Raw genomic sequence first — 24,041 nt, 5'->3', positions numbered from 1 at the left:
GTCGGGCAGCATCCGTGGAAAAGATCGGTCGACGTTTCGGGCCGGAACCCTTCGGCAGGACATTACAAATGTGTGTGTTGCATAAAACTAGTGTGAATGTGTACTATTACAAAGTGCTGAACCTGCACCCAGGTTTCTCTAACAGACTGCTAATTGTTCTTTTGATGGGCCTTGCTTCTTAGGGAGATGGCCAGAGAGCTATGGTGATTACTGGGCCCAACATGGGAGGAAAGAGTTCCTACATTAGACAAGTCGCACTGATTACTATAATGGCACAGGTCGGCTCCTACGTCCCAGCGGAAGAAGCTGTGATTGGCATTGTGGACAACATTTACACAAGGTATGATTTTAATTTCCCAAAATCATACGAGAATTCTGTTTACATTTTGGCTTCAATGAGTTCGAATTTTCCTAAAATGTTGTAGATATATTACATCTGAAATGTGATTTATATACTTTATGCTTTATTGTTGCCAAACAATTGATACTAGAACGTACAATCATCACAGTGATATTTGATTCTGCGCTTCCCGCTCCCTGGATTACAAATCGATAGTAAATATTAAACATTTAAATTATAAATCATAAATAGAAAATAGAAAAATGGAAAGTAAGGTAGTGCAAAAAAACCGAGAGGCAGGTCTGGATATTTGGAGGGTATGGCCCAGATCCGTTCAGCAGTCTTATCACGGTTGGAAAGAAGCTGTTTCCAAATCTGGCCGTACGAGTCTTCAAGCTCCTGAGCCTTCGGGAGAGGGACGAAAAGTGTTGGCTGAGTGGGTCGTGTCCTTGATTATCCTGGCAGCTCTGCTCCGACAGCGTGCAGTGTAAAGTGGGTCCAAGGACGGAAGATTGGTTTGTGTGATGTTCAGCATGAATGTACTAAGTGTAGAAACTAAGACCTGTGTTACGTACCCCGTAACTGGGTTGCCAAACCAGCAGAAATGGATCACTCAGTTGGAGTCTGGATTACTAGAACTAAGAAAGTTTTATTAAAGAAACAAGCAACACAGTACTCTAATCAAAAGGATAATGAATGCAACAGTTCAGCAATGATAAACATACATGTACACAGAATTAAGATAACAGGATCAATCAAGCTCTATCGTTGTCTAGGGATAAATGACCAGTTTCAAAGTGACGCAAAGTTCAGTTCAATTTAGTTCAGTTCAGTTCGCAGACAGTGGGAGGAAGGAGAGAGACAGCAAAACGAATGAATATTCAAAACGGCTTCCACACAGACCTTCGCAGTCAGCTTTCGGGCGAGCCCTTTGTGATGTCATCTGAGGTCACCGACCGTGACCCCCTCCGTTTCCAGATACGATCGTTTCTCTGCGGTGAACCCGGCACCCAGGCAAGGGTGGACACACACCAGGTTCCCGCCGATCGTGCCTTTCCACCCTGTGCGTCTATGGCCTGGTCCCGCAACCAGCCTTCCAAAACTTCCCACCGACTTGTGAGAGACGCACCGCTTCCAGGGTCTCGTTACCTCGGGTGTTGTGTGTGTGTCGCCTTAGCGAACCTGTCCCTTTTTATCCCCCTGCTGGGGTATTGCCTGTCCATCACTTCAAACAGTTCAGGGTTCAAAGGGGGAGCCGATCTTGACAGCTCTCCTTCCGTTACTCTCTCCCGTCCCTTCATTAACATCTCCAAATGCTGCTCCATTGTTTTCCTTATTTCTCTCTCTCCTGAAGATAGGTGGCAGACCAACTGCTGATCCCACTGGTGCCAGCACAGGCCAGCTAACATCTTTATCTATGTGTATTCTTGTCACTTTAGACTTTTGATTGGTCAGGGCATGAAGAGTAACGGGGAGAAGGCAGGAGATTGGTGCTGAAAGGAAAATTGGATCAGCTGTGTTGAAATGCAGAGCAGACCCAATGGAGCAAGTGGCCTAATTTTGCTCTTATGGTCTCATGGTCTTATTATACATCAAATGTGGGGAGAAATTCCTGTGTTTGTGGTCTTTAACTACTACTTCTTGAGGGTAGTTCCTCGAAGTAGAGGATAACTTTTGCCTCGGGTCCGAGGTGACAGAGGAAGGCCAATGCGGGACACTGTTCTGCAGGTGGGGCAGGAGGTACCTGACAGGGTCAGCTGCTGTGTAGTCCGGAACATGTGTGGCTTCTGCCATTTATGTGGAGCTTCCGTGTGCTTTCAATAAAAGGACTTGAGGCCTCAGTGTCCCAGGGCAGCTCGTCCCATTTCTGCCTGGAACATTTGTTAGAATTTACATGATTTGTAGATTCTGTTTGCATAAAGTGCTACATCTTCATCTCTAATCTAGAGTGCAGATTGCTTCAAACAGTGATGTTTGTCAGTGTGTGAGAAATGTCACCGTCTGCCGGGTATCACCAAAGTCGCTCATGAGCGTTAGATCACAGATCTGAGTATGTACTGATCTGTGATTTCTCGGTGATGTGGGTCCAGGCTGACAGGAAATAAGACCATAAGATATAGGAACAGAAGTAAGCCATTCAGCCCATTGAATCTGCTCCACTATTCCAACATGGCTAATTTATTATCCCTCTAAACCCCATTCTCTTGATTTATCCCTGTGACCTTTGACTAATCAAGAACCTATCAACCTCCACTTTGAATATACCCTATGACGGCCTCCATAGCTGTCTGTGGCAATTAATTCTACAGATTCACTAGCTTCTAGCCAAAGAAATTCCTCCTCATTTCTGTTCGAAATAGACATTCCTCTTTTTGAGGCTGTGCCCTCTGGTCCTAGACTCCCCATCTACATTTGAAAAGTTTCATTGAGATCCCCCCTCATTCTTCTAAACTCCAGTGAGTACAGGACCAGAGCCCTCAAACTCTTTTCAAATATTAACTCTATCATTCTCAGAATTATTGTCATGAATGGGGTATTGTGGATTGTGTGGAGGGCTGTCAGAGTTTACAGCGGGGCATTGATAGGATGCAAAACTGGGCTGAGAAGTGGCAGATGGAGTTCAACCCAGTTAAGTGTGAAGTGGTTCATTTTGGTAGGTCAAGTATGATGGCAGAATATAGTATTAATGGTAAGACTCTTGGCAGTGTGGAGGATCAGAGGGACCTTGGGGTCCGAGTCCATAGGATGCTCAAAGCAGCTGCACAGGTTGACTGTGGTTAAGAAGGCATATGGTGTATTGGCCTTCATTAATTGTGGAATTGAATTTAGGAGCCGAGAGGTAATATTGCAGCTATGTAGGACCCTGGTCAGACACCACTTGGAGTACTGTGCTCAGTTCTGGTTGTCTCACTACAGGAAGGATGTGGAAGCCATAGAAAGAGTGCAGAGGAGATTTACAAGGATGTTGCCTGGATTGGGGAGCATGCCTTATGAAAACAGGTTGAGTGAACTCGGCCTTTTCTCCTTGGAGCGACGGAGGACGAGAGGTGACCTGATAGAGATGTATAAGATGATGAGAGGCTTTGATCGTGGGGATAGTCAGAGGCTTTTTCCCAGGGCTGAAATGGTTGCCACAAGGGGACAAAGGTGCTGGGGAGTAGATACAGAGGAGATGTCAAGGGTAAGTCTTTTACGCAGAGAGTGGTGAGTGTGTGGAATGGGTTGCCGGCAGCAGTGGTGGAGGCGGATACGATAGGGTCTTTTAAGAGACTTTTGGATAGATACATGGAGCTTAGCAAAATAGAGGGCTATGGGTAAGCCTAGTAATTTCTAAGGTAGGGAGAGGTTTGGCACAACTTTGTGGGCCGAAGGGCCTGTGTTGTGCTGTAGGTTTTCTATGTTTCTATGAACCTCCTCTGGATCCTCTCCAATGCCAGCACATATTTTCTTAAATAAGGAGCCCAAAATTGTGTGCAGTACTGTACAAGTGTGGCTCTGCCCAAGGCCTTATAAAGCCTCACCAATACATCCTTGCTTTTATATCCCAGTCCTCTCAAAATCAATGTTTACATCACATTTGCCTTCCTTACAACCTTTTGGGAATCTTGCATGAGGACTCCCAAGCACCTCTGAGCTTTGAATTTTCTCTCTGTTTACAATATAGCCTATGTCTTTATTCCTTCTACCCAAGTGCGTGACCAAACACTTCCCTACACTGTACTCCATCTCTCCCTTCTTTGCCCATTCTTCCAATCTGTCTAATTCCTTTTGCAGATTCCCAGCTTCCTCAGCAATACCTGCCACTCCACATATCTTTGTGTCATCCTCAAACTTGGCCACAAAGCCATCAATTCTGTCATCCACAACACTGGAATATGACGTGAAGAGAATCGCTTCCAACACCGACACCTGTGAAACACCACTAGTCACCAGCAGCCAGTCAATCAATCTTCTGTCTATGCTGGTATCTTCACTGAAATACCATGGGCTCTCGTCTTGTGAAGCAGCCTCTATGTGGCACCTTGTCAAAGACCTTCTGAAAATCCAAGTGCACAACAGCCACTGGTTCTCCTTTGTCTATCCTGCCTGTTATTCCCCCAAAGAATTCCAACATTTGTCAGGCAAGATTTCCCCCTTAAGGAAACCATGCTGACTACGGCCTATTTTAACTTGTGCCTCCACGTACCCCATACCTCATCCTCAATAATGGACTCCAGTATCTTTCCAACCACTAAAGTCAGGCTAACTGACCCATAGTTTCCTTTCTTTTGCCTCCTTCCCTTCTTGAAGAATGGAGTGACATTTGCAATTTTTTAGACCTCTGGAACCATTCAAGAATCTAGTGATTCTTGAAAGATCATTTCTGATGTCTCCACAATCTCTTCAACAACCTCGTTCAGAACCCTGGGGTGTAACCCATCCGGTCCAGATGACTTATCTACAGACCCTTCAGCTTCTGGAGCACCTTCTCCTTCGTAATAGCAACAACCTTTACTTCTGCCCCCTGACACTTTCAAATTTCTGGCATTCTGCTGGAGTCTTCCACAAGGAAGATTGACACAAAATATTTATTATGTTTGTCCCCCATTTCTACCTCTCCAGCATTATTTTCTAGTGGTCCGATATACACTCTCGACTGTCTTTTAGTATTTATAGATCTGAAAACCCTTTTTGTATGCTCTTTTATATTATTGGCAAGCTCACATTCATTTTTCATCTTTTCTCTCTTTATGGCGTTCTTTATTGAACAACGTTCAACAATTATAAAGAATCAAGAGTTACATAAAATTAAAGTTAGAATGTAAAATATGGATTGGAATAAAATGTGCTTAAATAATAAATACCAGTATGTATTTCCAACGTAAGCAACATTATATAAAAAATGATTTAAACTGTTCACAGTGCAGTGAGTGAGATGATAGATAAAAGGGTAAGTGGTCCAACAAGCATGGTTCATCAAATTAACTGCCTGGGAGAAGAAACTTCTACAATGGGTTGGTCTTAATAGCCCTATATTTCTTTCTAGGAGAGAGCCTTTGGAAAATGCATTTTTTCATGGTGGGTAGTGTTAAAGCAATTCCAGATGGAGTGTTTAGTATTTACTGAGTTGGTGACAGCCGGGCACAGAAATCTTCTACCCAGTGCTTAGAAGCTGCTGACGATGAACTTCAAAACCCTGAGTGACAAATGCATTGGGTGGCTCATTTGTAGAACAATTCTACCTGGACTGATTCATTTTCAGGGCTTTTACCCCATTGCATTCAAAGGTTCATTTATTATCAAAGTATGTATGTAGGTAATATAACTCTGAGATTCCTCTTCTCCAGATAGCCACGAAACAAAGAAAAAAACATGGAAGTCAGTTCAAAGGGAAACAGCAAACCCACCCACCACACAAAAAAAGACAATACGATCGTCAAACCACACCCCCCCCCCCCCCACCTATTCCTACCATTCAAATGCGACAAGAACACCGGTCCCAAAATCCTCCTCTCCTGCGTAAAGAAAACTAACAAAAACGCAGCAGCAACATTGGTCCCCAAACCCCCCAGCCCCCGCACAAAATGCGACAAAATGTGATCCCTTTGTTGATTAGGTAAATTATTGTTAAATAGAACATCGGACAGTACAGCACAGGAACTGGCCCTTCGGCCCACAATGTTGTGCTGAACCCGTTAAATTAGTGATCAAATGGTCAACTTAACTAATCTTTTCTACCTACACAGTGTCCATATCCTTCCATTTTCCTCACATTCATGTGCTAACATCTAAACATCTCTTAAAAGTCTCGAGTATATCTGCCTCTACTATACCACCAGAGGCAGTGCACTACAGGCTCCCACCACTCATGCTGTGAAAAGAACTTGCCGGTCACATCTCCTTTGAAATGACCTCTCTCACCCTAGATGCATGCTTTCTGGTATTAGACATTCCAACCCTGGGAAAAAAAGATATTGTCTCTGCTCTATCTATGCCTCTCATAATCTTATAAAGACTCTGTCAGATCTCCCCTCAGCATCCGACGGTCCAGGGAAAACAACCCAAGTTTGTCCAACCTCTCATTCTAGCACATGCCCTCTAATCCAGGCAACTTTCTTCTGCACCCTCTCCAAAGCCTCGACATCCTTTCTATAATGGGGTGGTCAGAACTCTATGCATTACTCGAGATGCGGCCTAACAGGAGTTTTATAAAGCTGCAGCATAACTTCCTGACTTTTGAAATCAATGCTTTGAGTAATAAAGGCAAGCATGCCATATGCCTTCTGAACCACCCTATCAACCTGTGCAGTCACTTTCAGGGAGTGATGAACTTGGAGCCAGAGATCCCTCTGCTCCTCAACACTGTTAAGAATCTTGGCTTTGATAGTGTAGTGCCTCTTATCTTGCCATCCTTCTTCCTTCTTTCTGCAACATACCTGTCCTCTACTCTGTGCAGCTGGAATTTAAACACCCTCCACATGTCAGATGTGGACTTGTCCCAAACAGCTGTTCCCAATCAACTCTCCCTGGTTCCTGCCCAAAGCTCTCATAATTTGTCCTGCTCCAGTTTAATACTCTTCCCCCAAAGTCCATACTTATCGCTATCTATTGCTATCTTCAAACTTCAGGAGTTGTGGTCACTGTTCACCCATTGGAAGGTCGGTGATCTGGCCAGGCTCATTACCCGACACTGGATCCAGTACAGTCCCTCCTCTCGTGGGACTATCTACATATTGGATTAAGAAACCCTCCTGGATGTGTTTAACAAATTCTGCCCCAGCTAAACCTCTTGCACTCAGAAGGTCCCAGTTTATATTAGGGATGCTAAGGTGCCTTATGACAACAACTTTATTGTTTTCACACCTTTCCTTATTCTACCTGTATATCTATTCCTCAATGTCCCAGTGGCTATTGGGTGGGGGGGGGGGTGGGAGGGGAGTGATTGCACCCTTTCTATTTTTGAGTTCTACCTATGTAGACTTGGTGTCTGACCCTCCCCTCCATTATGTTCCCTCTGATATTGTCTCTTGATTAGTTGTGCAACTCCCCCACCTCTTCTAACTCACTCTATCTTTTCTAAAACATTAAACACCCATTCCTGTCTCTCTCTGAACCAAGTCTCTGTAATGGTCACAACATCATAGTTCTATGCACTGATCCATGCTTTAAGTTCATTACCTTAACACATTTCAAACTATCCGTCCCATTGTATCTGTTACATTGCTCCTGCCTGTTTTTACTGGCCCTGACATCTACCTTCCTCTCCATCCCTCCAGGTTCTGACCTGGTGCTCTGATTCCTAACCCCTTGCCAGACTAACTTAAACCTTCCCAAATAGCACTGGTGAACTCCCGACCCCATTCCAAGTCCACTCTCTCCTACAGACTACGACTTCCCGTTCTGGCATCTTCTCTCTCCATCTTCTGCTGAACAAAAGACTGGGAAATCCCTTCTCTCAGACCGACAAGAAAGAACAACATACCTCTCATTGGATGGTGCACATTGCAAAGCCCCCGTTATCCCCAGTCATAACCCAAACATTGCTGCTACAGAGAAATCATTACATTAGCCGTGAAACCTTACAGTGCGTTACAGTTATTTGCTGAAAACTTTTTTGTTGGAAAACGTCATAAAATTATTCTTAACAGGTCTTTGAGTTCAGGATAAAATTGCATTCTTTGTGAGATGAGAAAGATTGGATAAAATGCGGTACATAATTTTGGGGAAAATGAGAAAAATCTTAACCTGTATCAAACTCAAACTAAAGTTATCATTAAGGTATATCTATGTTATGTATATTATTAACAAAGTTACATAGGTGCAGGAAATCTGAAATAAAAACAGCAAAAACCTGGAATTACTCAGCAGGTCAGACAGCATCTGTAGTTAGAGAAACACCTAAAGTTTTAGGTCAAAGAATGGACTTGAATGAGTAAGTAGGAAGGTGTATCCTCCATTAGCAGAGGAGTGAAATAGCAGAGTGTATATATTTACAGGAATTTGTTGAAGTATTAGAGGGAAAGTGAATGGCAAATATCACCCATAAGGTTTTAGAGTCCAGAACTCCCTTGTTGAAAGGGAGATGGTGCTGAAATTTTCATCGCGTTGAAGAAGTTGGATTTGGACTTGTCGCCTTTTATGTAGAACTATAGGTGAAGTTAAAATTAGAACATAGAATGTAGGTCAGTACTGCATATACAAGCCCTTTGGTCCATGATGTTGTGCCACCCTTTTAACCTACTCTAGCTCTTTCCTGCCACATTGCCCTCCATTTTCCTATCATCCGTGCTCCTATCTTAAGAGTTTCTTATATGTTCCTAATGTACCTGCCTCTATCATCACCCCTCACAAGGCATTCCAAGCACTCATCACTCTCTGTGTTTTTTACAAATAACAGACAGTACCTCTGACATCTCTCCCCATACTTTCCTCCAAACACCTGAAAATTATGACCCCTCTCCTATAAGCCATTTCCACCCTGGGAAAAAATCTGTAACGGTCCACTTGATCTAGCCTCCATCAAGTCGCCCCTCATCCTCCTTTGCTCAAACGAGAGAAGCCCTGGCTTGTTCAACCTCACCTCATTAGACATGCTCTCTAATCCATGCAGCATCTGGGCAAATCTCCTCTGCACAGTCTCTAAAGCTTCCACATCCTTCCTATAAAGTGGCAGCCAGAACTGAACACAACACTCCAAGTGGGGTCTAACCAGGGTCTTGTTGATCTGTAACATTGCCTTACAGCTTTGGAACTCAATCCCCCGACTAATGAAGGCCAGAATTCCTTAACCACCGTATAAGGCATGAACATGAAGAGCTTAATGAGCTCTAACTCAGTCATAAATTCTCTCAGATTCCGGAAGCTTTGAACGTGTCTTAATTACGAGCAGCACCAAATAATCATGAAGTTTTAGTAGTCTCTGATGAAGATGTTCAATCACTGTTGGAATGAAAACAACAGAAGTCATTTGACCATGTTATTGGTAATGAACCAGTTCGTACTAAACAGTTTCTATCTTTAGGAAGTACAATCATGACGGAATAAACACTAATTTTAAGATTTGAGATTGGTTTTATTCGTCACATGTACATCAAAACATACGTTGTTTGCGTCAAATCTAATCAGCAAGGATGTGTTAGACGCAACCCTCAAGTGTTGTCACGAGTCTGACGCCAACATAGCATGTCCACAACTCCCAAGCCATACCCATACGTCTTTGGAAGGTGGGAGGAAAACCATGGGATCAGGGGGATAATGTACAAATCCCTGGCAGGCAGCAGTGGGAATTGAACCCCGGCCGTAGAGCGAGTTCTGTAAAGCGTGGTGCTGACCACTACACTACCATGCCGCCAAGTTTAAGGTGAGAGGGAAAAGCTTTAAAGGACAAGTTTTTCCACACAAGGGGTTGACGGGTCTGTGGGATGATTTGCTAGAAGTAGTAGAGGTGGGTAGCTTCCAGGATTTGAAGACCGTAAGACATAGGAGCAGAATTAGGCCACTCAGCCCATTGAGTCTGCTCCACCATTCCATCATGGCTGATCCCAGATCCCACTCAACCCCATTGTCCTGCCTTCTCCCCATAACCTATGATGCCCTAACTAATCAAGAACCTGTCAACCTCTGCTTTAAATATACCCAATAGCTTGGCCTGCACAGCCATCTGCGGCAATGAATTCCACAGATTCACCGCTATCTGCCTAAAGAAATTGCTTCCCATCTCTGTTCTAAATGGACAACCCTCTATTCTGAGGCTGTGCCCTCTGGCCCTACACTCCCCTACTCTTGGCAATATGCGTTAAGCAGAAAAGGCAGCTTTGAGGAAAGGAAATTAGAATGCAAACATCGCACTGAGATGAGAAATGGTCAGCAAGAGAATTTCATGTGGGATAAATAATCAATATATTTGAAATTTTCGACAAATGGCTTTAGTGTACCTTGTCAGCTCAATGAAAAGTAATTACTGTGTATGCACGCACTCTAAAGATAATAATGCAGTCTGTCCAGGGTCCAGAGACTGCTGGTTTGATAGCTACGCCTGGATCTGAAGCTCAATTGATAATCTGTTTTTGGATGGATTTTTTTGGGGGTATTATTTGTCAAAAAACATCTAAAGTAGTTTGTGCCATGGGAGCGGTTTTTAAATCAACAAAAATGTTCACTCAGTGGCCATTTTATTAGGCACAGAAGTATACCTATTGAAGTGTCCACAGGAGTGGGACCTGGTGTGGTCTTCTGCTGCTGTAGACCACCCACTTCAATGTTCAATGTGTTGTGCGTTCAGATCATAATGTACTTGGTGGCCACATTATTAGGTACCTCCTGTTGGGCATGTGGCCAAGTGGTTAAGGCATTCGTCTAGTTACCTCAAGGTCGCTATTTCGAGCCTCAGCTGTGGCAGCGTGTTTGTGCCCTTGAGCAAGGCACTTAATCACACATTGCTCTAGTCTGTGCGCGGAGTGGTGCCCCACACAGACTTCCAATCTGCGCCTTGTATGGCATGAAAATGCCCGACGCAGGCCTCTCATGGTCTGATCGACGTTCCCTCTCCCCTCCCTCTGTACCTAAAGAAGTGACCACAGAGTATGTCTGTGGTCCTCTCTGGTGGCTTCAGAGATGTTCTTCTGCACACCACTGTTGTAATGTGGTTATTTGAGTTACTGTCACCTTCCTGTCAACTTGAACCATTCTGGCCATTCTCCTCTGACTTCTCCCATTAACAAAGTGTTTTCACCCACAGAACTGCTGCTCACTAGATATTTTTTTTGTTTTTCGCGTAATGCTCTGTAAACTCTGGAGACTGTTGTGTGTGAAAGTCCTAGGAGGCCAGCAATTTCTGAGGTATTCAAACCACCCATCTGGCACCAAAAATTATTCCATGGTCAAGATCACTTAGATCGCATTTCTCCCCGTTCTGATGTTTAGTCCGGTCAACAGCTGAACCTCTTGATCAGATCTGCATGCTTTTATGCATTGAGTTGCAGCCACATGATTGGCTGATTAGATATTTGCATTAACGAGCAGATATACATAATAAAGTCACTGAGAGTGTGCGAGCAGGCGATCTGTTCTGACGCAGAAGTTTACCCAGTGATGTATGGGGCTGAGACTAGTATAGTTAAAACCTAGGGATCATTTCACAATAAACACAACTCTGTGCAAAATAAATATTGAGTATTGTTTAGATATACAAAAGAATGCAGTCAGGTTCACTATATTAATATTAACTAGGTAATAAAATGCAAGATCCTGTTTCTTCAAAGACCTCCCTGGAACACTGGTGTGTAATAGGAGTATGTAATAGTTACTTAGAATCTTTATTAATTGAGTGTATTTGGAATATGTAATTAAATCATAATCATACACAGACCAGGTACATTTCAACCTGCTGTTATTATACATTGATGAATAATTGTCGCTTTTAACTGGCCCTGCCACACAACGATAATTTGTTGGGAACTTTATAATAGATTTTATGTTGCTGACTTGGTGCTGATGAATAGATTTTGACAGATGGTGCAGCTTTAAATATTTATAAGATTTGACAACAGGAAAGGAGAGATTTAACCACTAAATCATTGTTGTGCGCAGTTCAACTTTATGAGCTGCAGAACAGATCACACAGGGAGAGTTTATCAGGCCTCCCAGATGGTAAATATTGGCTTTATCAATCACAGTAACGGGCTGACCAGGGATTAGCACACTGCCCACATTTATTCGTGTTGTCGTGGTTGCAAAAATAACAGTGATAAGTGATAGACAAAAGTCAGTAAGTCACTGAACAGGAGACAGTAAAGCCAGTTGAACCAATACTGGCGCTATGTAAATGAAGTTCAGTGTGTACTCTCATGACCTTTCCCATTAGCCCTGCAAATTCCTTTGTTTCAGATATTTATCCAGCTTCCTGTGGAAAGCTTCCTCCAGAATTGCCTGTGTCAGTGCATTTTAGACACTAATAATCTGCGGGGAGGAGGCACAGGAGCCCGAAGACCCACACTCAGATGTTTCAGGGACAGCTTCTTCCTCTTCACCATCACGTCTCTGAATGAATAATGAACTCTCAAACACTACCTCACTACTTTTTTCCCTCTTTTTCTTTTGCACTACTTATCTAATTTAACTATTTTTATCACACAGTACTGTGCAAAAGTCTTGTATAGCGAGGATGCCGAAGACTTTGGCGCAGTACTCTATTTGTCAATGTGGACTGGATCAGTTTGTAATTGTTGTGGGAGCCAAAGACGTTGGGAAAGGTGAGGGTGAAGACAGACGGCAGAGGCACCAGGCAAGGCCGTTTGATCCCAAACAATTGATCATTACGGAACGTCTCTCTGGTGCTTCCCACTCCCTCCCCTCTCCCTTCTCCTTTTCCCAACCATGATTCCCCTCTCCCTGCCCCCTTCCCACTCTCAATCTGCAGTAGAGACCCATATCAGAATCAGGTTTATCATCACTCACATATTTCATGAAATTTGTTTTTGTTTTGCGACAGCTGTACAGTGCAGTACGTAAAATTACTGCAATACTGTGCAAAAGTCTTAAGCACCCTAGCTACGCGTCTAAGACTTTTGCATTGTACTGTGTATCTTACTGTAATTTATAGTTTTTATTATTCACTATTGCATTCTACTGTTGCTGCATAACAAAATCAGGACGTGATTTGTAAAGGGCTCACTGAAGGATGAGCAAGAGACAGGAACATTCGAGAGGATATGGTGATCAGCTCCGATGGTGAGGGAGGCACTGATGTTTTCGGTCATTGGAATACAGAAAGATTAGATCTCAAAGATTAAGTGATTGAAGTGTTTGTGACTGTGCATTTGGGGTACAGAAAGAACAATATCCGCAATAGGACCCAATTCCACCTCTGCACATTGGCCCTGTATCCCCCTCCATAGATGCTGCCTGACCTGCTGAGTTCCTCCAGCATTTTGTGTGTGTTACTCAAGATTTCCAGCATTTGCAGAATCTCGTGTGTGTATATTATCGACAACATGTTGGTCAGTGTCCGCCCATCAGCCGTGTTCTTTATAACCTGCACTGGCACGTGGTTTGGTAAGCCATTAATTTTAAGGTTGTCATTCTTGCTTTTAGGTTTTTCCATGGGCTCACCACACTCATTTTTATAATCTTCACCAGCAGCCAAACAAAATTCCACAATATCTGCTCTTGCATGAATCTCACACTTTTAATCACAACAGGTCTTCAGCTGCCAGGGCATGAAACCCTATTTTCCTTCCTTAAACCGTGGTCTTTCTCTATCTCCGTCTCTGAAGTGTTTCTCAAAATCCTGCTTGACATTAGCAGCCCATCTATTTTGCATAATATTGTTCTGTGAAACAATTTATTCTGTTATAGTGCAATACAGATGCAACTTGTACTAATATGCACAACTCCATTCGTGTTTGCTTGGAGAATTTTTAACCGCAACTGTTTGACCCCCTGCTGTGGTGCCAGATGCCAGATGTCTTGCTGTTGAAGGTTTGCAAATAAAGTAGGCAAAATGAGCTTTTTCATAAGAACAGTTAGCTGAATCTTACAGTTAGAAATATTGTAGAATATTGGTAACTAAATCTTAGTTTTTAGTCAGATGCTGCCATGATTATTTTAATGATCATCTAGCAGACATCCCACCTCTCCCGGAACTTCCGGGAGTCTCCCGCATATTAATAGTGGCTCCCTGATGCCCGCAAATTATATACAATATCACAGAAATCAATTTTTTTGGGAGCGAACGAGAGGAAAGTAAGAGAGAGAGCAAGAGCGACCACGAGAGAGAGAGAGTGCGTGCCCGAGAGAGAGCGAGAGAGAGTGCGTGCCCGAGAGAGAGTGCGTGCCCGAGAGCGAGAGAGAAAACAAGCGAGAGAGGGAGAGAGAGCGAGCGAGAGAGAAAGGAAGCGAGAGTGCTTAAGAGCACGTGAGCGACCATGTGAGAGAGAGAGAGAGAGAGCGTGAGCAAGAGCGCGCCATTGCAGAGTGTTCCAAAAAAAAATAAAGCGTACGTCACCCCAGACTACACTAAAGTGTACCCCTGCCTAATAGGGGTCAAAATAATGACAGTGTTGCTCGCTGCACTGTTTGCAACAATGACTTTTCTATTGCCCATGGTGGGTTAAGACTGTAAAAGACATCTTGAGGTGAGTTTAACAGGTGTCATTCATTCATTAGCATAGCTAATGTTATTTAAACTAGCTGTCTAGCTGCTAAGGAGCTACTCTATTGCAGACATCCCACCTCTCCTGGAAGTCTCCCACAAATTGATGGTGCTACCTCCCTGAAATGAGTTTTTGCAGGGTGGGATGTCTGATCTAGATATGTTGGGGAGACAGCAAAAGATCAAAATGGCACCAAGCTGAGGTCTCTATTGAGGTTGTAGCTCCAATTTAGTTGTTCTTTAATTTGTAGAGCTGGTTTTGGGAACAGAGAGGAACATTTTAGTGGCTAGGCTACGGTTTGGAGACAGGGACGTGGGGAATTAGAGATCTGGTCAGAGTCAGGCCTCTGCTCCACATTCAAAGACCAGCAATATAGATGTATAACAAAGAACATCTGTGTTCAGGTTTTGGGCTGGCAGACCAGCGGGGATGAGGGCTAGTGTCTTCCAACAGGCAGGGCGAATCATCGGCAGATTCCAGGCTCGGAGGTCCGTGTGGGTAGGAGGCATGAGGGCCAGTTAGCCCGTAGGAATGCGTTTCGGTGAGACTGGAGTTCGAGGCTTAGTGTCTGGGCTCTGTCGTTGGTGAGTCCAGCATTTGAAGCCTAGTGTTGGGGATCCCATCACTGTTGAGTCGAGTGCTTGAGGCCCAGTGTTTAGGGCCCAGTCATCAGTGAGTTTGGAGTTCGAGGTTCCATCACTGGTGAATTCACATTCGAGGTCTAGTGTTTGGGGTCCTCATTCTTTGTCCAGGGGTTGATACCGAACCACAAAAATCAATCAGAATTCGAGGCCTGGTGGAGGATGCACCAAGTCCACTGCCATTCCACAGGGGGAGTTGAAAGCTAAGTTTTTGCGAGTCTGAGTCTACTGGAGGCTAGAGATGGCCTATCTGGGGGTTGGAGGACTGTGTGAATGCTGGGTGTGTGTATATGTGTGGGGACGGGGACTACAACTTACTTTGCTTGAGTTTGTCAATTTCATTAACTTTGGTTCCAACTTCCACTCTTCCCTTAAATTCATTTGCTCTGACACCTCTCTCTCCTTTCTTGATCTCTCTGTTTCCATCTCTGGGGACAAACTGTCTATTGATATCTTTTATAAAACTACTGATCCCTACGGCTATCTTGAAGGTACCTCTTCCCATCTTTTCTCATGTAAAAATGCTATTCTTTTTTCTCAGTTCCATTGTTTCCACTGCATCTGTTCCCAAGATGATGCTTTCCTTTCCAAGACATCAGAGATGTCCTCCTTCTTAAAAGAATGGGGTTTCCATTCCTCCACCATTGATGGTGGTCTCACCAGAAACTCCTCCATTTCCAGGACATCCACGCTCACCGAATCTTCCTGCCACCTTAACAGGGATAGAGCTCCTCTTGTCCACGCCTACCTCCCCATGAGCCTCTGCAACCAACACAGCATTCTCTGCAAATTCAACAGCACCCTACTACCAAACACTTCTTTACTGCCTCCCGCTCTCCGCTTTCTGCAGGGATGGTGCCCTCAGTAATTCCCTTGTCCACTCATCCCTTCCTGCTCATCTATAGGTGTCATAGGGAAAAAGTAAAAGAGAAAAAGTACTACACCTGCCCATTCACCTCCTCTCTCACCTCCGTTCAGGGCCCCAAACAGTCCTTCCAGGTGAGGCAACATTTCAACTGCGAATCTGCTGGGGTCTTCTGTTGTGTCCAGGGCTCCCGATGTGGCCTCCTCTGCATTGGTGAGACCTGTCATAAATCGAGGGACAGCTTTGTCGAGCAGCTTCGCTTCATCCACAAAAAGCAGGATTTCCAGGTGGCCACCCATTTCAGTTCCAATTCCCATTCCAGCATGTCCTCCTTTGCCACGATGAGGTTGCTCTCAGGTTGGAGGAACAACACCTCATATTCCGTCCGGGTAATCTTCAACCTGTTGGCACGGACATCGATTTCTCCAACTTGCAGTAATTTATCCCCCTCCCCCTTACCTCTTCTCCTCCCCTTGGTGCCCTTCCTCCTTCCCTTTCTCCCATGGTCCACTCCCTTATCCAGCCCTTTACCTTTTCCACCTTGCCAGCGTCTTATCTCATCCCCCCTCCTACATCCACTGGGCTTCACCTGTCACCTTCCAGCTAGTACTCCTCCCCTCCCTCCCCCACCTTCTTATTCTGGTATCTTTCCCCCTCCTTTCCAGCCTTAATGAAGGGTCTTGATCCGAAACGTTAACTCGTTATTCATTTCCATAAATGCTGCCTCCAGCCGTTTGTGTGTTGTTTTGTTGTTTGTTGTGTTCTGAATCTGGAAAGTGCTGTTCCTGAGCGTTAGTTTTTATTGTCAGAGAGGTCGCTTGCCTGTTTTAGCTTCCGGGAATTTTACCCCACCTTACACCACCTGCACAGGGAGGCCAGCACATTGTCCCTGAGACGTTTGAGAGACAGGTTGTTTGGACGTGGAACACAGAGTATAAAACGCTACAGCACAGTGCAAGCCATTTGGCCCACGCTATTCCCTGTTGGACGTATGAGTAGTGCTGGTAATGAACTGGGTGTCCTGCTGTCTTCTCGCTGCTGCCATCAGCTCGAAGGTACTAGAGCCTCAGTACTAGTCAAGAACAGTTACTACCCCTCAACTACCGGGCTCTTGAACAAAAAGGAGAATAACCACATTCACTTGCCCCATCATTGATATGTTCTCACAACCAATGATCTCACTCTAGGGATCCTTTATCTCATTATCTCATGTTCTCATTATTTATTGCTATTTATTTATTTGCACAGTTTGTTGTCTTCTGCTCTCTAGCTGATCTTTCACTGATCCTGGTATAGTTACTGTTCTGGTGACTTGCTGAGTATGCCCACAGGAAAATGAACTTCAAGGTTGTGTATGGTGACATATATGCACTTTGGTAATAAAATTTACTTTTTACTTTGTACTATGAAGGTTTGGATCAAATGTCTAAGTCAGAGATCAGGCGGACAGTTTACGAGGAGTTCCATTAAATAATTTTTTTTTAAATAACAGAACAGCTTCCCAGTGCAAACTGATGACGAATTGATTTCATCATTCATGTTCATACTTTAGTGTAACACCAGTGAGGAAGGTTCAATTCCTGCTGCTGTCTGTCAGGAGTTTGTACGTTTTCCTCATGACTGCATGGGTTTCCTCCCACATTCCAAAGACGTATGGGTTAGCAAGTTGGTTGGTGACATGGGTGTAATTGGGTTGCAAGGGTTCTTGCGCCGGAACAGCCTGTTACTGTGCTGTTTCTCTAAGTAAAATAAAATAAATCATTTTATGACTTCTTCCAGTAGCTTTTGGCAAACTTTAACTGGCATATCAAGAGGATTTTTGAAGTTGGCTTATTAACGATAATTTATCTGATTGCATTCAACGATAGGGAATGCAATCAAGTAAAAGCTCTGGAAATGAGCTGTTTAGTTGCTTATGTTCTGCGTGTGTTGTGTGCGTGCTGCAATGTGTGGGGACACTTGCGGGCTGCCCCCAGCACATCCTGAGGTTGTGCTGGTTGTTAACACAAACGTCCCATTTCACTGTGTGTTTCGATGTGCAAGTGATAAATAAATTCAAATTTGGACCTGAACTCTGACCTGGGCAAGCTGGGGGAGAACAGTGGTATACAGAGTGAAACATGCTCACTGTATAGAGATCTAGGAAGGACCACAACCAGCTAACCTCGGCAGGTGTACTTGTATTTCGAGGAAGCCTGGGATACAGGCATATGCCCTTGCCTGCTTTGCCCATAGGTCTCGGTTGAAGGAAAAGTACTTAAATTGTCTCTGCTGGAAGGTTAGCCTCTCCCATGGGAGAGACTGTGTTGTAGGTTGTGAGTAAGGTATGACAGAGATCAAAGTTCAGAGTAAATTTATTATCAAAGTACAAATACACTCAGTGGCCACTTTATTAGGTACAGGAGTGGAACCCAGTGAGGTGTTCTGCTGCTGTAGCCCATCCACTTCCAGCTTCGATGTGTTGTGTGCTCAGAGATGCTCTTCGACACAGCATTGTTGTAACGTGTGGTCATTTGAGTTACTGTCACCGTCCTGACAGCTTGAATCAACCTGGCCATTTTCCTCTGAATAACCAGTTTTTTCACCCACAGAACTGACGCTCGCTGGACATTTTTAGTTTCTCGCACCATTCTCTGTAAAATGCTGTGCATGAGGGGTCTCAGGAGAGGCACCATGGCAGCACAGGAGGTCCTTTGAAATACTGCAGAATATTGGTAGCTTGGGTTGTCTATTTGGTTGATGGCTGAGCTTGCAAAATGTTTGCAGATGTTTCGGCTGCCATCGAGAAGCCATCATCAGTGTGCAGTTGAGGGTGTTGTCTCCTCAGAATACTCCTCTGGGGTTCGAATAGATATTGATTAGATGTTGTGATCTGGTTGGCTGGTTCAAAGCCATGTGGGCAGTTTAGTAGCGGAAGATTCTGATTGGCTAGCTTAGATTGGCTTCAATTGGAGCCGAAACGTCTGCAAACATTTTGCCAAGCTCGGCGATCAACCAAACTTCTAAGTAGCGGGTCCTCTGTAAGGAAGTTTGTACATTCTTCCCGTGTGCATGTGGGTTTCCTCCGGGTGCTCCGGTTTACTCCCACAGTCCAAAGACAAACAGGTCATAGGTTAATTGGTCATTGTAAATTGCCCTGTGATTAGGCCAGGGTTAAATCAATGGGTTGCTGGGCGGCTCGTTGGGCAGGGAGGGCCTGTTCCTTGCTATATCTCAAAAATACGGTCTGCAGATTTTGAGATACTCAAACCACCCCATCTGGTACCAACAGTCATTTCACTTCAAAGTCAGGTACATCACATTTCTCCCCTATTCTGATGTTTGGTCGGAACAACAGCTGAACCCCTTGACCACGTCTGTATGTTTTTATGCAGTGAGTTGCTGTCACCTGATTGGCTGATTAGATATTTGCATTAACGACCAGGTATACAACTGTACTTGATAAAGTGGCCACTCAATAAAGTCTCATTTTCTTGCAGGAATTTATGGAGAAAATAAAGAAACACAGTAGAACTTATGAAATCAAAGTCTGACACACAACCAGTATGCTAAAGAAGACAGATCATGCATATAATAACAAAATAAATAAATTATACTGAGAACAGTGCTTGACGAAGATTCTCAGCCTGAAATGTTGACTGTTTATCCCTTCCATGGTGACTGCCCGACCTGCTGAGTTCCTCTGGCATTTTGTGTGCAATGCTCTGTATTATCAACGTAGATAGCTGAGACTAAAGGTATCTTGATCTCCCACAGACAGAGTAGATGAGGCACATGTGACACTGCCTTTGAGATCACAGAAGGTTGTAAATCTCTTTGAGGACATTGATCTTCCGAATGGCATGGTTTCAGGGTTAGTAAAAGCTGGTTATCTGCAGATGAATAAGGTCTCTCTTTTTTAGATCAGTGAGGTTGAGAATCACACAGGTGATGAATTTTGAGCATTGAACTACTATTAACATTAACTGAATTTTAAATTAGAAAAATGTACAAAACAAAACTCTTGCCAACAAAGTCCGTTGTCGAATCTCCCTGTGGATGCTTGGACACAGAAATGGGCGATTTACCTACTTTGGATGAAGTCTATTTTGAACTGTGCAGGAGGAGTTGTGCAAGGAATTTTTAAGTGTCTTATGCGAAGATGAAGCAGGGAGTGTTTGAAACGAGGAGCCATCATGAAATGAAAATGCTTTCTGCAACGGTAAGTTTGCAGGTTTGTAAAGAGCAACTTTGATGGAGACTCACTGAGGCAAGTGGCCCAGTTCTGCTCCTATGTCCTATGGTTTTATGGCTTTGAATGATTGGCTGTGGAGTGGTGGAGGCACTGCAGTTTTAGTGAAAAATAGGAAGGTAAAGTGAAAAAAATAGAGTTAATTTTAGACTTGCTGTGGCAAAGAGCTGGCACTGATGGATAACACTCAGTGGTTCTGATCCCTGCTGTAAACATCTATGGTTCTATATAAACCAGAATACCTAATAACTAAGTCCCTTTCTTCAGTTACCAAAATAAATCTGATTTTTAATCTTCTGGATAGATTTGAAGTTAAGATGTTTAGACTCTGGCATAAAGAAAGGAATAGTTCTACTTGGAATTAAAATCTCTTTGGTAACTCACACCATTCTAATTGAATTGGAATTGGTTTATTATTATTACCTGTCCCGAACAGTGAAAACCTTGCCTTTCACACAGATCAAATTATTACACAGTGCATTGAGGTGACTGGTTGCCCGTCGTATCTGACGACGAGTCAGATTTGTGTAGTTCTGTTGAGTGTTCGAAGGTGGCTGCTGAGTCCAAGCTGTGAGCGACGTGGACGTCCACAATCAGGACATGAAAGGTTTGCTGGATCTGGAAGTGGAACCGCTGCTTTTGCTTTCCTCCTTTGTCAGGCAGCGATCGGGACTGCTCATCGTGTCCCCCTCCGGGTTGTGTGAGCGGTTCTAACCAAGGCTCACCAGCCACTCCGGTCTGGCGCGGTCCTTTCCGGCCATTTTGGTGCGAGCGCGGTGTGTGCAATGCTAGCTTTCAGCCAGTCTTTGAACCTCTTCCCCGGCTTCTCTTGCCCAGCGAGAGCTCACCATGTAGCAGCTGCTTGGCCATTTGGGAACCCTTCATGCCTATGACCTGCCCTGTCCACCGACTGTGCTTTCACAGTCATGGCCTCAACACCTGTGGTCCCTGCCCTGTTGAAGGCCTCCAGGTTTGTGACTCAGTGCTGCCAGCGGATGCCAAGGAGCGATCTCAGACTACATAAATGGAATCCCGCTGGCATTTTGAGGTAGCTTCTGCATACAGTCCAGGTTTCACATCCATATAGGAAGACAGCAGCTTCGGGCACCTTTCATTTTGCGGACAGGGGGACGTTGTTCTGTTCAACACTTGCAATTGCAATCGACCAAGACTCTGGCTGGCCTTGCAAACCCTGCTGCTGATTTATCTGTCTAGTGAGCCATCATTGCACGTAATACTGCCAAGATACTTGAATTGGGTGTATGGGGTGTCCAGGGGGAGGTAGCACCTCAGATGAAGGCCCTTGTTGTGTTCGTTCTGGGCAGCTCACTCACCTTTGGCCCCCACCTGACACCCAGCTGTCACCTGTGGCTCCAAGTAGCGGTTTGAATGCGATTTATAGCCCGGATATTGAACTTTTTGCTGTTGGACTCTGGCCATATTCCACCGAGATACAACACTGGGCGTCATGGGAGGTTGTTCCTGCCTGTGGCCATCGAACTTTGCAGCTCCTCCCGTGGAGGGTCAGACACCATGAGCCAGTAGGCTGGTCCTGGACTTACTTCATCTGGCGTAGTTTGTATATTGTTGTTTGATTGTTTGTGGTTTTTGTATTGCTATATTTATGCTCTATTCTTGGTTGGTGCAGCTGTAACGAAACCCAATTTTCCTTGGGATCAATAAAGTATGTCTATCTATCTAGTGGCCACATCCCGGTGAGATAGGGACACGTCTTTCCCAACATGTGAAGTCAGCTCGGGTGGACTGTGTGGATGAGATCAACAGTGAGTTCCAACAGCCAGGAAGGCGGTTCTGCAACTCTTTGTGGAGAGTGAAGGGCGTGACAAGGCGCAGGAGAAGTCATGGTCAACCAAGGAAGTCCCCAGATGTGATGGCTACTTGTACCACTGGAACCAGACTTCCAAGATCAAGAGAGTGGAACTGCCCCAGTGCAACGGTTTTTCCACTTTAAAAACTCTCCCGCACAGGTCCTTTCATGCAGTTCGTATCATCTCATCTTGACCTTCAAGTCCTGCAGTGGTGGGGGGGGGGGGGGGGGCGCGAAGCGACAGGTGACGGTGACCACTGACAGTCGCGGTAACAATCCTGCACGTAGGCTGCCGGTGACGTTTGGGCATTCGATTCTGACGTCAAGGCAACAGCGCATCGCAGGTGACTGAACAGTCCTCTTTAAGAACAGCACTGCATGGAGGTAGATCGCGGTAATGCAGTAACAAAGCAGAATAAAGTGCAACGCCAACAGAGAAAGTGCAGTGCAGGTAAGTAATAAGGTGCAAGGTCATAATGAGGTAGATTGTGGGGTCAGGGATCAATCTAGTGGATTGTTCAATGGTCCTATAACAGCAGGGTAGAGGCTGTCCTTGACTTAATGCAAGCTTGAGCTGTATAGTCTCACAGCTATCTGCTGGCTGTTGTCAATCCTGATGCAGAGTTACCGCCTGCAATGTCGACCATCCCTCTGCCTCCCCAGACACTGCCTGCCCCACCATGTTCCTCCAGCATCGGCATTCTTTTCTCCTCTGGACGCATTGCGGCTTGGTGTAACATAGCTCTGCACGTGATGGCTAGAAATTATAGAGAGTTGTGAACACAGGTTCGCACATCACAGTAACCAGCCCTCTATGAGGATTGTTATGTGTTCCTTCGTCTTGCCCTTGCATCAGAATGTAAGACCATATCTTGGTACATCTGACAATAAGAAGCCAAAAGCAATGCCAATACCTTCGTGCTCCTGGAATCAAATACAGCTTGCTTGAAATGCAAGACAATAAGAATAACTTCAATATTTTTGATGATTACTTGAAATTCTGGGTACTTTGTTTAGAATCCAAAATGCGGGTTTTGCGATAGATCTTTGAGGTTGTTTGTCTTGCAGAAAGCAAAAATTTCACCTGGCGTGGAGAATTCAAAGTTCAAAGTAAATTTATTATCAAAGTACGTGTATGTCACCATATACAACCCTGAGATTCATTTTCTTGTGGGCATACTCAGTAAATCCATAGAATAATGACCATAACAGAATCAATGAAAGACTGCCCAACTTGGGTGTTCATCCAGAGTGCAGAAGACAACAGACTGTGCAAATACAAAAATAAATATCGAGAACATGTGGTGAGGAGTCCTTGAAAGTGAATACATAGGTTCTGGGAATATTTCAATGATGGGACAAATAAAGTTACCCCCTTTGGTTCAGGAGCCTGATGGTTGAGGGGTAATAACTACTCCTGAACCTGGTGGTGTGGTCCAGAGGCTCCTGTAGTGAGAAGAGAACGTGACCTGGGTGGTGAAGGTCCCTGAGAATTGGGGAAGAAGCTGGAAGCCGTGACGAAGACATTCTATTGCAAACTGCAGTGTTTATGTTTGTGAAATGATAAAGATATTATTTTGATTTGTGGAGTCAGTTCAGTGCTGAGGTGTGTGAAGTCAATCCAGGAGCCTCATAGTTGTAGGGCAACAACTGTTCCTAAACCCTACCACAGGATGTGGTTCGAGGAGACGGTTTGGCTACGGATATAAATAGATAGCGAACTGAAAATATTCTAATTTTCCAAAATAGGAGTACTTTTACACTTCACAATTTCAGATTTTCAATTTTGATGAGATAAAATTAGAAAACTTATTTTAATTTGAATGCATGTATTGTCCCCAGTTCCACACAAAAATGGCAGCCTTACTTCCTGAACTAAAGCTCCTTTAGTTTTGTTTATGAAGTGTTGACTTTGGATTTCTCATTGTGGCTGTTGACATTGAACTCCAACTCAAGTATTGAAAGTGCTGGAGGAACTCAGCAGGTCAGGCATGGAGAGGAATA

The 24,041-nt window shown here is 44.3% G+C and overlaps 1 protein-coding gene across 1 annotated transcript in view; it reads left to right on the top strand.

Annotated features, from left to right (window-relative positions):
• Nucleotides 1–24,041, top strand: part of msh3 (mutS homolog 3 (E. coli)) — a 265,620-nt gene that overhangs the window by 150,964 nt on the left and 90,615 nt on the right. Inside the window, exon 20 of the mRNA XM_072281028.1 lies at nucleotides 183–340. Within this exon, the coding sequence (XP_072137129.1) occupies nucleotides 183–340 (158 nt within the window). The remainder of the gene's footprint in view (nucleotides 1–182; nucleotides 341–24,041) is intronic.

This window comes from Mobula birostris, chromosome 17, assembly GCF_030028105.1.
Source record: "Mobula birostris isolate sMobBir1 chromosome 17, sMobBir1.hap1, whole genome shotgun sequence".
Classification (NCBI taxonomy): Eukaryota; Metazoa; Chordata; class Chondrichthyes; order Myliobatiformes; family Myliobatidae; genus Mobula; species Mobula birostris.
This window is presented reverse-complemented; position numbering and strand designations above follow the sequence as displayed.